The sequence below is a fragment of the Oreochromis niloticus genome, linkage group LG7, assembly GCF_001858045.2.
Source record: "Oreochromis niloticus isolate F11D_XX linkage group LG7, O_niloticus_UMD_NMBU, whole genome shotgun sequence".
NCBI lineage: Eukaryota > Metazoa > Chordata > Actinopteri > Cichliformes > Cichlidae > Oreochromis > Oreochromis niloticus.
This window is the reverse complement of record NC_031972.2, coordinates 55,108,688-55,125,191: the sequence shown is the minus strand read 5'-3', so window position 1 is coordinate 55,125,191 and position 16,504 is coordinate 55,108,688. Positions and strand designations below refer to the sequence as shown.

The 16,504-nt window shown below is 38.0% G+C and overlaps 1 protein-coding gene across 6 annotated transcripts in view; it reads right to left on the bottom strand.

Annotated features, from left to right (window-relative positions):
• The window catches only part of LOC100705035 (voltage-dependent calcium channel subunit alpha-2/delta-1), a 66,396-nt gene that overhangs the window by 38,916 nt on the left and 10,976 nt on the right, over positions 1-16,504 (bottom strand). For all 6 annotated transcript variants that reach the window (XM_025909227.1, XM_025909225.1, XM_025909229.1 and 3 more), the window contains exons 4-6: positions 5,984-6,043; positions 4,194-4,229; positions 3,156-3,285 (exon numbers count right to left, since the gene is read on the bottom strand). In XM_025909227.1, coding sequence (XP_025765012.1) covers positions 3,156-3,285; positions 4,194-4,229; positions 5,984-6,043 — 226 coding nt within the window. The remainder of the gene's footprint in view (positions 1-3,155; positions 3,286-4,193; positions 4,230-5,983; positions 6,044-16,504) is intronic.

The following is a 16,504-nucleotide window of genomic DNA, read 5'->3' as shown; positions in this document are numbered from 1 at the left end:
ATGTCAAACATGTTTATGATAATGACAGTGTAACAGTATGGGACTACTTCTGGACAACTTGCCAAAAACCCACCACTGTGGTTGAATTAAAACAATTCTGTAAAAATGTTGGATGAAATTGGTCCAAAGCAATGTGATAGACCTGTTGCAATTTGCCAGCTGTCACAAACACTCGATTGGAGTTCTTGCCGCTAAGAGTGGCACAATCAGTTTTTAGGTTTAGAGGAAAATTATTTAGAGTAATTGTGTTTGAATATTTTTTTCTATTTCCATTTATCTATCTATGAAATGTGGCACAAATACTAGCTTAGCATGCTCTCTTTGCGATGTATAGTAACCCTACTATATGTCACAAAGAGATACTCCTTGAATATTTTTATATCTCATATTGAATATCTAGAATTATAAATACATAACGTTTACATTTTTATATTCAGCTTCCACTTGTATATCCACTGAATTAAACAATTTTCTATGTTGTCTGATATACTTTTTTTTATGTCCTTCAATGGACGTTTTATGCTTTTGTGATCTTTCTGTCATGCCTGTATCCTTTCCAGTACTCCCCTCACACACATGAGTCTGATTTCATAAACTTGTCACCCACTTTACCCAGAAAATCTAATTTTCTCCAGCTGAGCAAAGGCTATTCCGGGAACATTTATAGGGTGGAGATTAAATTGGAGAGTTGAAACCTCAATAACTATGAATCTTCTGACCTGGAATACCAAATACATACTCCTTCACATGTGTCCATATCTGACACAATATATGAGCCTGCGTATGCTCTCAGACATACGTTTTTCTCCATATTCGCAGTGCTTTTTTGAATACATTAGTAATTTTAATTAATTTTCTTTAGCTAGATATTCCTAGAGTTTGAAATTTAAACTTAAACCTGAAAAACAAGTCTCAATCTCAAAACAAAATTGCATGGTCTGGTTCTTCATTTCCATACCTGAGATTGTTGCCCACAGTGTACCGCCAGGTTTGAGTCCTTCCTTGTAAACACACACACACACCTAAAGTTTCTTTCATCTCGCTGGGTAGGTCCCAGAAGCTCAGCGTATCTATGCATACTCATTACAGGCTACCAATAAACAGCATCCTTGTGAGAGAAAGGCAGTGTGAGTAGCTGTGGCACCCAGCCCAGATTAAAGGCCAGATAGGGATCTCAGGGAAAAATTGACAAATTCACAGCAAGTTCAAAAGAAATGCTAATAAACGAGACTTGCATTTCCACCCACAGATAACAAAACCTGACAGCTTTCCATTCCAATCTACATTTCCCTTTTCTGCCCATGTGTCCGGGGTCAGCAACAAGGTGAAGCAGGTAACCTTGGGGCCAGACGGTTCCCCAGCAGGCTGAAGTCCATGCTGAGGAAGTCATTCCATCCTGCTGTGTCTCCAAGTCACTGCTGACGCATTAGTTTCCACTACACTGATTCCACTACACCAATTACTGAACATCTTGCCACAAACATGCAGATATCTATCTTTCACAGAAACACAGATACAAACACACATCATTCAGAATTAAACTGGAATCTTTCTGAAGTTCTTCGAGAACCTAGGCCTACTGTGGTGACACATCCTTGAGCAAATCACCTAAGGCTTTATTTCTCTCGTCGTAAGTCACACTATATTAAGGACATCACCCCACAAGTTGAATTCTAAAAAATAGAATAAAGGAAAAGCCACTTAAAAATATTACATAATTCAGACCACACTTAAGCTATTCAGCCAGGCACCCTTAAGTCACTGACATTCAACTTGAGCTGTGCTAATGTCAGAGAGACTCTCGAGATTTAAATTATGCTGTATCACTCAAGGTAAATGTCAGCACATGATGATGAAATGATCAGAAATGTACTTTTATAACAAAAGGAGCAAAAATACTCTTTAACAGGATATCTCCAAATCCATGTTACTAGTTAATGGTTTCCTCCTGCGTCGACTATTGCTGTCCAACAATACCCAACAACCTCCTCAGACCTGTTCTCACTACAAGACATACAGGATATGTGACGATTATTCACTATGAATCCGTCAAACAAATACCTGCTATATTTTTACCCTGTTACAAGTAAATATTGCACTCACTTTGTAGTATGACCTGGCAGGCTAAAGACTTTTAAAGTCCAATGTGACTGAAACAGCCCAATCAGGTAAAGCGTGAGTTTGGGATGGTATAAATAGATGAAAACAGCCATGACTATAACATAGAGCTGCTTAGGTTTTAATTGTCCTGTATCCAGATCATGACAACCAAATGTTTATTCAGCATGTTTCAGTTTTTAAGAGATTATCATTAATATTCTCTATAATCTTGAGTGTACATGATCCTATTTTTGTTCGCATTCTGAGAAACTGATTACATGTTCAGTGAACATTCACCAACCTTTAACAAGTAGCAGGTGCAGTGAAATGAAGCATGCTGTGTTTAAAAAATGCTGACAATGCAAATGTACTGATTGATATATTTCAACAGATGATATTATTGTTCCAGGATTTACACACAATCCAGTGTATTTTGCAGTTCAGTTGCACTATTGCATTCTTTTATGTGTAACAGTATAAAATACCAGTATCAAGAATAAATATAAGTGTCCAGTCAAGCAAAAATTGCATGCATATATTATAGTCAATATCTATAATATAGTCTATAGATAGTAGTGTATAACTCTAAAGAGATATCTCCTATATCTATCTATTTATATCAATCTGTTCCTAAAGACGTTCAATGACTGCAATATTCATATGAATAATACATTCATAATATGATTTATAATTTTAATAAATGTATACTTATCATTCTAGTTCTGGTTAAACAGAATATTAAATTGAAAGCTGCATAACTGCCAATAGCAAAAATATTTCTAAACAAAAAAAGAAAACATATACACATAAATCCTTTCAGTTGTCGTGCCTCCTGTTCTTTTACATTCCAAGGGCAGGCAGCTTTGTTAAGTAACAGAGTACTACAGGAGAGCTTATTACTTGTATGAGGCTTTTTTTGTTAAACCCATCTTTTAGCTAAGGGCAACTTTGCTTGAGGCACAATCTGTAAACAACATTTCATAATGGGTTGGTGTGTCAGCCGTATCCATGGTAACCACTTTGGTATGTGTGCGTGTGTGTGACGATGCACTCACAGCCATCATAGATGTCAGTGGGAATGTGGACAGCCGTGTGGTTGTAGTCAGTCAAACGTTTAAACGAGGGGTCCTCTTGAAAGTCTGGTCGAATCCTGTTCTTTCTTCCCTCTGTCTCATTTGCATCCAGCTGAAAGGAAAAAAAAAAGATATAAAACAGTATCTTTGGCTGTTTTCACCATAGGTTTAAGAAATCATAGCAGACATCTTCATGTAAATTAATGAGGCACGTTGCACATATATGACATGGTTTGTTGGTCTCCATAAAAACAAAAGACTTTACAACAGCCTGAACGCACATTCTCAACAGCTCATCGCTACCATAATAACAACATCGCTGCACTTTTCACACCCTGCATGCTTTAAAAAAAAAACCCTGACTGTTTACGTGATGATGTCTCGCTTTTTTTCATTTTATCATCTTGATTTGGGAGGAGGAGCCGGAGACACTCAGATTGTTTATGCCCCTTGTGGAGATTTATAACTCCTGCCGTGCATTTGCCAATTTACATCAATGAGAGCAGTAGAGACAGGGAGGAAAAGATGAGATACCAATGAACGAAAGCAGGGTAGAGAGGGGCCGAGGTAGTGAGGTGGTGAGAGAGGTAGAGGGGGAGGGAGAAATGGTGCGAACAGTTGCTTCCTAATAAAGCAAGAGCCTAGCCAGCTCATACATCTCATCTGTCAATTAGAGGAGAAACATGGCAGAGACCTCTTCACCTGAGAGAGGCTGGAAGGAGGGATGACAGAGAGGTAGCTACACGGGAAGAAAAGCTCCAAGAAGCAGCAAACTGGGGGCTGCAGTACAGAGGTAAGGCGATAAGAGAAAGCGGGGGTGAAAACAGACACAAATGTGGTGATTTTTGCAGGAGTAAAATGAGGGAGATGAGGGAATATGAGGCAATGAAGGCGGGGTGGGGGTGGGGATGCTGTGTAGCAAAAGCACATTCATGATGCATGTATGACCTATGTGTTTGCAGGGGCTCAAAGAGAAAGAGAATAAATTAACAGAGGAGGGCAAAAAAAAAGCACACTCACATTGTCCTTTGCATTGTAGTAGGCAATTTCATCATCCTGTAAACAAGTGACAAAGAAGCACAAAAAATGCTTTTTGGATGCTTCAGAGTGTTGCACAAAGAACCCTAACATTTATGCAACTATTAAATATTTGATCAATTTCTAAGCAGTTCTTTATTATGCCATCCATCCATTCTATTATTTCGTTAACAAAGACACTAGTCTGTGTTTTTGCTTAAACAAATAAGGTATGGTCATATTTCACATATGTCCCTCTGTCCCTGCAGCCATTTGCAATGCTCCAGGTAAGCATTTTTTGTCTGTGAGATAGCAATGTAATAACTGCCTTTGTGACAAGTATTTTTCCTGAGCATTGCTTTTTTCCCTTATATAATTGTTTGCCACCCAGGTTGTTAGAAGGCAAAGCATCTGTCATTGAAAATGAGGGGCATGTATCATAACACAGTGTATAATAAACCAGTTAACAAAAGGAACTATACTCACTGCTAATGATGGATGCTGAAAACATGTAAAAACTATTCACACAATCAAATTATTGTAGGTCTAGCAAATTCAGACTACATGCATCACCATTTGTGTATCTGTGCATCTGTAGCTTTAGTCTATACGATAAGTGCTAGAGGTAGGAACACAATATGATATTATGACAATAATTCACTCACAAAACAATAATATTATTATGATTTTTAACATTTTGCGATATGCAGAGTATTGCAGTAGTGATTAATCAACAGCAAATTATGTCCTCAAACTTTGTCACTATCAGATTTATCCAGTAAGATAAATTGGATTTCACTTCAGATATTTTTTTAAATTTAATTTTATTTATTTTTTTATTTTTTTGCTAAATGAGATTATAAAGCATGCCAACACTATCACTAAAGCCTGGGGTAAATGTTGCCATAAGATGAAGTTAGTTATCTGTCTGAGATTGAATGGGTTGATGTTGGCTGCATGCACGTCACATGCACTCCGTTTCTGGTAATGCACCAGTTAACTGTGATAAATCGTAGAAAATCACAAAATCTGTTGTTGTCTGCATAGACAAAAATTCACATTTAACCACTACACTTGCGCTCAGCAACCTTGCTGTTCTATAAATACAACCAGCTGGCAGCCAGTTGAGTCAAGTCCCCTCGAGTTGTGCTCACTGACAAAGACTCATTCAAACTGATGGCAATATGGTGGCAATCTGTCTGCATTTATAAATTAGATGTGAATTATTTGAAAAACTTTGAGAGTCTCTCTGACTGCAGTCAGTCCAAGTGAGACTGTGACTGTTTACAATCAAAAATGGTCATTAATGTGCCACACCATCAAGCTCTGGGCAACAATTAAGTCACATTTAGTTGAAATCAGCAAAGGAATGTGGAAAAATACCATACAATTACCAGGCAGCCATCAATTTTTGTTTGGTTGCTGCCCTTTTTTTACTTGCATGGCTGAGTAATTAGCCTTTTCTGAATTGGGAAGTAAGTTTGTTGAGCTAAATGTGTCCAGTGTCCAGACAGTTTTCCGTAACCTGTTAATGTAGGTTTGCTCAGCTAATGTTATCTCAGAATAATGGTGCATGAGATAAGTCGTCTTGTTTCCCAGACAGCTAGTATTCCCAGAGTATTTTAATTAATTTAATAAAATATAGATATTTAGTGTCCCTGTATCGATATAATATCCCCATCCTAAATACAGCACTACTATGCTGTATCGATTTTTCACCCATCCCTAATAGATAGCACATAAAAAATACATATAATCGGTTTTTTTTTCTGTATTGTCTCTCTCTCTGTTACCTCGAAATCATCCTTCCACTGATGCTTCATTTGGAACTCTTCAGCAGCTGTGGCCAGTTTCTGGGAAGTGAAATACGACAAAAGATTTAGGCTGGAATATACACTGGGTATCCTTCCTTCAAAACATCTCTCTCATTTTAGAAAACCTGAGCAAAAGAGAGCACATTAGAAATCACGGTGGAGACCACCCTAGAGACAAGAGAGAAATGATTATGATCTCACTTGCAGAGCTCAAACCACAGGGCTATCAAGGTCTTGCAGCACTCACTGTCCGCTAAAGGCCACGCCACAGAGTATCAGAATGTCAAAATGAAAAGGTTGTACTGTAAGAAAGTAGTGTGTGGGTGTGTGCCTGAATGTGTGAGCGAGTCAGAGAGTGTGAAACATAGCGCTAACTGAATAAAATAAGTTGGGTTCAGTGCTGGAAGAAATGATGGATCAGTGAATAAAGTGAAGAACAACTAAATTACCCACTGAAAAAGCTATCAATCAAAAAGGAATTTAAGAAAGGAATATAAATGTAATTAACCTCACTTGTATTATTATATGGTGTTTACCTGACAGTGTAAAGCCCCTTGAGGTGACTGCTGTTGTTATTTGGCACTATATACATACAACTGAATTGAATTGAAAATGTAATTAATGTCACCTTTAATCTAGTCATCTCTCCTGCAATTGCACATACACATGCTGTTTTGTTACTTCTTACAAGCACAACCTAGAATAACAACACGTCTTCCCTCTGGGAACAAACAAGTTCTGATGTGCTCCGATGTGCATCCAGAGAAATAAACATCTATCCATGATCACAAGGTCGAAATTTTATGTGCATGTCCTGATACTGAAAAATCTTGAAATATCACTTTCCAGTTGTGCTATACAATTCAGGTGATGCTTAGATTATAATCTAGCAAAGTGCAATTTCATCTTCTGCATTCTTTTTATTTGTATGGAAAGGAAGGCAGAACTGAGAAACGTGCTAACGAAAGAAAAAAAATGGCTCAAAAAGGGGACAGAGCGATAAATACCTTATTTCTACATTTTTACTTTGATTTGTGGACTAATTTAACCACGAGGCTTGCATCAATTTTTAAAACATCTTGTTCCAAGTTTCATAACTAATGCCATAGAAAAGGAAAAGGTAAGAGGTTAGAACAAAAGTACAATAAGAAATGGAAGGAAAGAGCAGGACAAAGAATCTTCCTTCACAACACCAAAGTTAAATCATGTTAGAATCAAATCTTTTTATATGATTACGAAAAACTGTTTTTATAGCTGCATCTTCGTCTGACAACCATCTGTTGGTTTGTGCAAGCATGTATAACAGGCATGCTAGATGGACACATCTTTGGATGAGATGCTTATAGTATTTTCAATTGGTATTTTTACTGAGTGTGGGCATGTATGTGTATGTGAGTCTGTGACCATGTGTCTGCTGTCGGCAATCGTTCCATTTTGATCAACAGTTCCATTCCTTTGGCCTCCAGTCCTGGGCTCTGTTCCAGACCTGTCTCTAGCTCCTATGCACTGGATGTCAACCGCTAAATATACACCCTGCTGCAGCTATACACACACGCACACACTGACCAACCCAAAACAGTGAAAAAAATGTGAAATGATTACAAGCATTGTGACTGATGTACATTGTACATAAAAATAGCATGGTCTAACACTGCATCAAGTGCTGAATTGTATTTACCAGTTAGTGGTAGCAAGCATCATAGTCACACACAGTCAGACACTGATCCCTGCAACCACCAATCACTAAAGTGTTTAGATGATGTCAGTGATTCCGTCTGCATATCTAAATCAAAAGCTCTGTTTAAAGTTACAGTTTTTGGAGTAAAATGAAAACATGTCTAACTGGCAGTTGCACAATGCAGACAAACATGTGGTGTCTTGTTATTTATTCTAAGCATTCCCACATGGTAGGGACAGCATTGCTATTTTTAACACCATGTGTTGGTTAGGCAAGTCTTTTATCGACTGGTATTTTCTGCACTGCTGATAGCTAATTCTGCAGATTGGCGTGTTCTATTCTATATTAAAATGTTAAAGTTGGCCTCTTATGCTCATTTCCGGCGGCATATTTCTTGTTCTTTTAATCTTTTTGACTCTACAGTGGTGTGAAAAAGTTTTTGCCCCCTTTCTGATTTCCTGTTTTTCTGTATGTTTGTCACACTTAAATGTTTCAGATAAACCAAACAAATTTAAAAATTAGACAAAGATAACACAAGTAAACACAAAATGCCGTTTCTAAATTAAGGTGTTTATTATTTAGTGGAAAAAAATTCCTACCCTACATGGCCCTGTGTGAAAAAATGATTGCCCCCAAAACCTAATAACTGGTTGGGCCACCCTTAGCAGCAACAACTACAATAAAGTGTTTGTGATAATTGGCAATGAGTCTTTTACAGCGCCGTGGAGGAATTGTGGCCCACTGTTTTTTGCAGAATTGTTGTAATTCAGCCACATTTGAGCATGAACCGTCTTTTTAAGGTTGTGCCACAGCATCTCAATCGGATTCAGGTCAGGACTTTGACCAGGCCATGCAAAAGTTTTTATTTTGTTTTTCTTAAGACATTCAGAGGTGGACTTCTTGGTGTGTTTTGGATCATTGTCCTGCTCCAGCTTGAGGTCACAAACAGGTGGCCGGACTTTCTTCTTCAGGATGTTTTGGTAAACAGCAGAATTCATGGTTTCATTTACCACAGCAAGTCTTCCATGTCCTGAGGCAGCAGAACAGCCCTAGACCACCACACTACCACCATCATATTTAACTGTTTACTGTTCTCAGGTATTTTTTTTAGATCCCGGCATGATGTGTTGCTTTTTGAGATCTTTTAGCCTGCTTCACTTTATCAAACAGGTTCTGTTTAAGTGATTTCTTGATTCAACAGGTCTGCCAGTAGTCAGGGCTGAGTGTGTTTGGTGAAACTGAGCTCAGGTTTTCAAAAAATGCAGTTCTTTGCAATTAATTCATGATTTAATAAGAGGGGCATTTACTTTTTGAAACAGGACGAGGATAACTTTTTTCTCTTAATCAATGAAATCATCATTTAAAAACTCCATTTTGTATTAACTTGGGTTATCTTTGTAATGTATCTTATCAAAATAAGTTTGATGATCTGAAACATTATGTGTGACAAATAAACAAAACACCAGGAAAACAGGAAGGGGTCAAACACTTTTTCACACCACTGTATGTGTCAGTCAGTGGAAGTTGATTCTAAACTGCGCCGATGCACTTGTAAAATCATCTTGAGGTCATAGATAAGTGTGACATTAGTGCCCCTGATAATGTTGCTTAGCAACAGGGAGATCCCAAAATGAGACCATCACTTATCAGAGAAACTTGACTCGGCTAAGTTTGACATAAATGCCTTCAGCAGATACGCTATGCAAAAAATAGAGCATTTTTGATCTACTGGCGAGATTTGTGAGGTGTCAAATGTCAACAGTGTAGCATCACATCAACCCAAGTACACTAACTGAGCTATATCAGATAAACAGAAAACCAGGCCATTGCTCATAAAATGATAAGCTTGCATAATGTCAGTGCAAAAAGATACAGAAACACATATTTAAGGTAGTCTAAAAACATACGGATAGGCATTACACAACTCTCCTTTGGGTTTCTCCTTCAGCAAAACATTGTATCAGATATGATACTTGCGTATAACCAACAGCTGTTCAACTCCTGATACATCGTACATCATACTTAAGCCATTAGTGTGACATTCATGGATTATATAAGACTTAAATGGTTTGTGCGAAAATCCCTTTTTTTGCCTGACTGTATATGAACATGCACATGCAGAAACCACACATCTACACACGCTTCCTAAGAGACCAACAGGCATGTTAAAAATTCATGACAGGGCTTTGACGAGTCTCCACTCCCCCCTGGGAGATATGGGGGAGGGTGAGAATGAGAGTGCGAGGAAAGATACCTAATTACCCTTCTATTTTGCTTGCATCCCTCTCTCTCTTTCTCTCTTTTTTTTATGTCAAACACATACAAAGGTTATCAGTCTAGCCAAAGAAAGCAACAACACAATCAAATGTGCTTTGCACTGAGGGATCTAGATTTGAAGAGGCTACTCAGTGAGTGACAGCTAAACTCTCTGAATGAGCACAACAGTTCATTAGAGCTGCTGAAAACTGCTGTCTCTGCCAATTGATCAGAAGCCACTGTTACTCCGCTAAAATGCACAAATTTGCACTATAATGGATTACTCTCTGCAAAACGCCCGACCTAATGGTTTTTTAGTCTCACTTTCACTAATTGTGAAAGTTGGACACCATAATGAGCTCACTCTTTCAGTTCATGACCACTGGAGACCTGAGAAGAGCTATCACTCCTCTGCAATTGGCAGCAGAGGGTTGCAGGGGTACCAGGAGAGTGAGAATTGGGTATATGATTCTTGGGAAGAGAAGTTGTTTTCAGACTCCTACTGATAAAAATTTTAACTGGTTAAAAGTTTAAAAGACATCTAAATATACCTAAAAACCGAGTTACATTTCATTCATCGTGGCATTGAAATTGGGTCGTGTTCTCCGGGGGACGAGGCAGTTCAGAGATTTCAGGGAGAACAGGGGGAATGAGAGAGTTCACAAGAAAAATGCAGTCTATGACAAAAATCTTCAATAAAATCTACAGGCAGCGCAACTGAAGCTAGTTAGTAGTGAGCTCTATCTTTTTTCCCAGATGAACATAAAAATGACCTCATGATGACTGCAACAACTGCTGTGCATATTAATATTCTAAGAGCCCAATAGGGCAGATACAGCTTTTAACTACTTATACTCACTGATGTATAGGATCATTGTTCTACTGCCATTGAGAGCTGACCTGAGTGCTGGGTAGTCCTGCTAGTCCCACAGAGTGATATTTCTGCCCTGCTCTCACCACTCTTAGTTGTCATTCTGCCAGGGCCGCCCAGCAGCCCACCATGCATTTAGTGAGAAAGCAGAGCACAGCTTAAAGGATAGACAGAGAAGATGAGACAGGCTCTGCTAAACCTCACAGAGCATCCCAGACACCCTGTGTATATGTGTGTGTGTTTGCATGTGTGTCTAAAGGCTCCAGACACTGAAATCAATAGGCTGTTCAGTGCACACTGCCCCACTCCCACAGACAACAAAGCAATACTTACAAGAGTAGTAACAGTCTAAATGATCATTAACACCCACATTCGCTCTTATCTTACTCTTTCTCAGTTCTGATGTGTCCACACATCGTGTTTTTTACTTGCCATAATGAGCTCCGTCTCAAATGGATGGTAAGAAAGTAAAAATGGGGGAGGTGTGAAAAAAGAAATAAAAAAGAAAGAGATGACTCTGAAAAGGGAAGAGGGAAGGACATAATTAACGAGCAGATGTATTAGCACAAAGGACAGTCTAGAGAGAGGGAAAAAAACAATACTCTGACTCAGCATGATCACTGCCTTCAAAGTAAACTCATTAAAACAAAGCTCATCAGAATGAACACTAGAATGAGGAAAACATATAGCTGGGCGGCTTATGGATGATTTACCGAGCAACGGGTTGGTTTCCGTCTTTGGAAAAGGACAAACAAAAACACCTTCATCCGTGTCAAATAAATACTTTACGTATATGCAGGAATATACATAAAGGAGCACAAAAAGAGTAAGAAAAGAAATGACTCATATCATGGGAAAGCAAGACATGGAAAGCAGGGCAAAGGACAGACAGACGGGATAGTAGTAGTTTAAAATGAAAGCTGCATGGAGAAAGAAGAGATAGATGGCAGAAGAATAGAGTGAGTGATAAAGCAGTGAGAGATGTCAGAGGAGATAGCCAAAAGGTTGATTTTAAATATCAGTTTGACAGAGAACCGTGACAAAAGGCCAGGATTTGAACAAAGGGGAGACAGCACTGGGTGTACTGGAACAGAGAGTTGACAGAGAAGGTGGGAGGGATGGAAGTAACCACAGAGAAGAAGGTGAGATAGGTAAAAGGAGGAAGAAAGCATGAGACAGAGAGACAGACCTGAGGTATCTGCAGCTGCGAGAACCCATGGGAGAGCCTTGCTGATAGGAACAGTAAATGTACACCTGCTCCCCATTCCATTTAATATTCTGGCTATTTTTGTTGTCATGCATGTATCTGAGAGATGTATCACTAAGTGTAACTATATCCCCTACATGGACACCATGGATGGATAATTGGTATTAATATACTTCTTTCCAGTCCACTTGGAGAATGCCATGTCCTTGTAGGGACAAGGATATGCAGTCACAACTGTTTGGAGGGTCCCCCTGAAAGCCTCTCGTACAACCCCAAATTGTTATTATGATTTACAAACACTCTGATCTAAAAGAACCCCGCATACTTACCACTGCACAACATGGGAGTCAATAATGGCTCTCTTCCACAGTGTTTACTTTGTCCTGTCTCCCTCCCCTCATCCTTAACCAATCATGGCAGATGGCTTCTACCAGAGGTCTCTTCCTGTTAAAAGGGAGTTTTTCTTTCCCACTGTCACCAATCAAAAACTCCTAGGGGGTGTCTAATTGTTATTGCATGTGCTTTATCGTATAATATAAAGCTTCTGACATGGAGAAACTGTAGCATTAGATATGCTTACTGTTTGTGCATAGATTTAGGATCTACAACATATTTATACCTATTATTTACTTACCTATTTCGTCAATCATGAGTACAATGCTTACCATACTGTTCCAAAAATCCCAGTTTTATTAATGTTCATTTAATTAACACTTGAGCTTTTATATCTTCTTAAATGCTTTAAAGATGTGTTTGATGTTTTCTATTCAAATCAGAGAAAACTTTATGTACAAAACTGTGGCATAAGCATACAGAACACCATGATATGTAGGAAAATATACATCATTGTCCTTTATACACCACTATCATATGTGGTGACAACTGCAGTATTTAATTTTTTCATGTTTCAAATCTACATTAAAAAAAAATCTTAGTATTAAAAAAAAAATTATTTCATTTTTTTTCTACTCTTTGCAATTTTCTGACTGCTCAGTTCAACTCTGGTTGTTTCCCAAGGATATAAACTCAGACTATGCTAAGGATTTACTATCCCTGGTTAGACTGATTCATTTTATTATTATGAAATATTATTATTTCAGTTTCTATTGGTTAATTACAATTAGATTACAGACATTATATAACAATCTGTAAAAGAATTAACATGTGCAAAGGAAGCATGGATATACTGTTTGGTAGTAATTGCAGCTGAGAGCAGAACGGCAGAGAGACACTCATGCTAGTGTAAGAGCTGATCCTAATTACCTTGTTTCATCTCAATTATTGCAATAATTACAAAGTATGGAAATGCTGATTCTGAAAAATGCTACATGCCATATTTAATTGGCATTGATCAGTGTTAATTTTGAAGGAACAGTATCTTTAGACCACAAAAGGCTGTAATACATTTTGCAATCCACTAACACAGTTTGGATTTCATCTTGATTAATGTATTAGGCTATTGTCCCTGGCCTACTATAAGTCTAGTTAGAATTCCCTATTTGCAGTGCTTCCCCCCTTCTCTTTTCGTTATCACACAAACAATAAATATAAATGTATGCTCACAGAAAAAGACACACACGTACACACACACACAAAGACACCGTTTACCTGCTTAATATGATCAGCGCACAATTGTGATGGGATGTAGAGTAACATCTGTTCTGGAGACTAGAATATCTCTGATCGTGTCATAGCTGCTACTCATTGCTGTACACTGGTACACAGACACACACACACACACACACACACACACACATAAATGCGTCTTCTGCTCATTATTATAACATTGTGACAGCAGGCAGCAGATTAATAAAAATATGGTCCAACACCTGGGGTACAAAGACTCCATTAAAGAGATCTACAAATACCACATTAAACACTTAACACACATCTCTAGACAGAGGGAACTGGATAATTGAACTTTGCAGCATTACCCTGGAAATCTTGAGACTGACACTTTTATAGATATGACTATGATTTTTTTCATTATTGACGTGATTGTAATCTAAATGTTTTTATTACCATATCATGCTTACATTATAGGGAAATTGAAAGACAGCTAGGACATTTCTTTTCTCTTAATATGCTTAATACGTAAAATATATAAATATGTAAAAATATATAAAAATAGCACTGCAATGTTATGATATTGTGTTGTTTGTCTAGAACCATAATATGCATTTGTTCCCCTCTTTTAAGTGAGGTCATCAATGAAAGATCTTGCACAATCCAGATTTACCTAATACCATGTTTTTGGTAGTGGAGACTACTTGAAAAATATGACATTTTCACCACTTTACTGTTTATTCTATGTCTACTTTAAATAAACTTACAGAATGTCAAAGAAGTCAATGAGTCATTGATTTGCTTGTATTTTGGTCAGTCTGACAGTCAAATAACCAAGACAAAAACCAGTTTGCATATCCAACAAGGTATATAATCAAAGACAGTGGGCTAATTGCGTTAGGAAATTCTAACAGCAAAGTTTTAATCAATGTATTAGATCACATCAACTTGGCATCAGAATCAGGATTTTGTTTTTCCTTTGTATTAAGATGAGTTTTACACATAAGCTGCTGGTTAGCATTTAGCTAACACTGTTAAAAAATTAAGTGAACACTTGATCATTTCAGTGTAACACAAACTCAGCTAAAATCTTTCCAGTTGGAAAGCATAAACCATTGTGAATTAATTTGATGCACAGTGACAACAGTTGCACTGCAAAGACAACAACAATACAGCCCCAAAAGTGGAATGGTTTTGCAGGTGGTGGTCACAGACATGACTGATTCTTCCTCTGGTTTGTTTCTTATCTTTCTCTTCATGAGTGCAGGTTCACACTGAGCACATGTCACAGGCATGAAAGAGTCTGGAGAAGCGGTGGCAAACATTACAATGCCTGCACCATCATCTGCAAAAGCAACTGCGACCAGTGGTGGACCTGCAAGCTTTAATGTTCTCTAGCATGCCAGTCAAGCTGCATGATGCTGGTCTGTGAGCACAGGTCCCATTAAAGGATGCTGACTCCTCATACCACCTTCAATGAGTCTGAGTTTGACAGTTTGGTCAGAAACATGCACAGGAGTAGCCTACTAGAGCTCACATTGTAGGGCTTGACAGTGCTCCTTCTGTTCCTTCTTGTTATTTCTATTTCATAACAAGCCATAAAAGGCCAGCAAGTAGAGTATGTGCCACACACTGTGGCTTTTATATTTTCTTGTATCCGTTTGTAGACTGCATTAAATTGAAGTAATAAAATCAATATTTAAAAAAGCAAGTAAAGTATTTTATCAACTTACTGCTAAATGCCATTTTGTAAGGGAGTTCCATGATCACGTTGCCAACATTGTAAAATTAAGATAATTTTGCAAAGACACGTTAATCCATGTACCAACACACCCCATTTTACAGCGCAGAGTCTCACACACCACCACCACCTGTGTCCTGTAGACTTTTTTTTCTTTTTTGTGTGCTGCAGGCTGAGGGATTACTCTAAGTAATGCTGTGGAGTGGCTCATTAGTCACTGGATAGAGCCCTTCACCTCAGGAGAAAAGAGGAATTGTGCAGACACACACATACAGTACTGTAGACACACACATTTACCCCATGCAGACTGTTCAAGTAAAAACAAATAACTGCGGCTGATATGTGGTTTCTGGATGTAGGGAACAACCCATTCAAAGAGCAAGTGTCTAAAAATGTGCCAGTATATTATTTAGAGTGATAACTCAGCCTGCAACACCAAAACTCAACATCTGGTTTATGTTATATTCAGTTCAAGTGATGTTATCAATGAAGCAAACCTCACATGGACGTCCAAAAAAACTGTGGGACCCCACACAATCACAAGGCACTTGTGTGGATGGTAGGTATATTAAAGAGAGAGTTTGATGTGTGAGAGTGCATCAGTGTCTTTCTTCGGCGTTTATTTAGTTTATCTTTTGTAGCACAAGTTTAGCTGTATCAATAATTGAGCCTTTAATTACAGTGTACTTAGGCATTCAGGGAAAGAGACAACAAGCTGAAGATGTAGGAGGGAGAGATGTGATGTGTAAGTGAATCAAGCCAAGAGAGTCTCACACAGTTTCGCCGAGTGGTCAACCGTATTTGACATCAAGATTTTCATTATAATATCACCCTAAGCAGAATTATTTACTCTAATGACCCTTTCACAGTTTCATACTGTTTTTGTGAAGGTGTGATAGCCATTTATTCAGTGTAAGAGACAAGAATTTTCTTGGCCTTAAGATGGTTGAGATAAACCCATTATAATGCAAATCTGTTTAGGCATATGGACTATGCTCTCTGTATTATAATAACAATAAAAGTAACAAGAATAAAAGTAAGATGAACAAGATAGGATTCTGGAAATCAACAGTAAGTGGTCTGAATTTAAAGATACAAATATGCATTCATTACCATTTATTATAAATTTATAGAGGAGTTTTTGGTACTTTGGCCCTTTGGCTCATGCTTGTGTAGGTGGC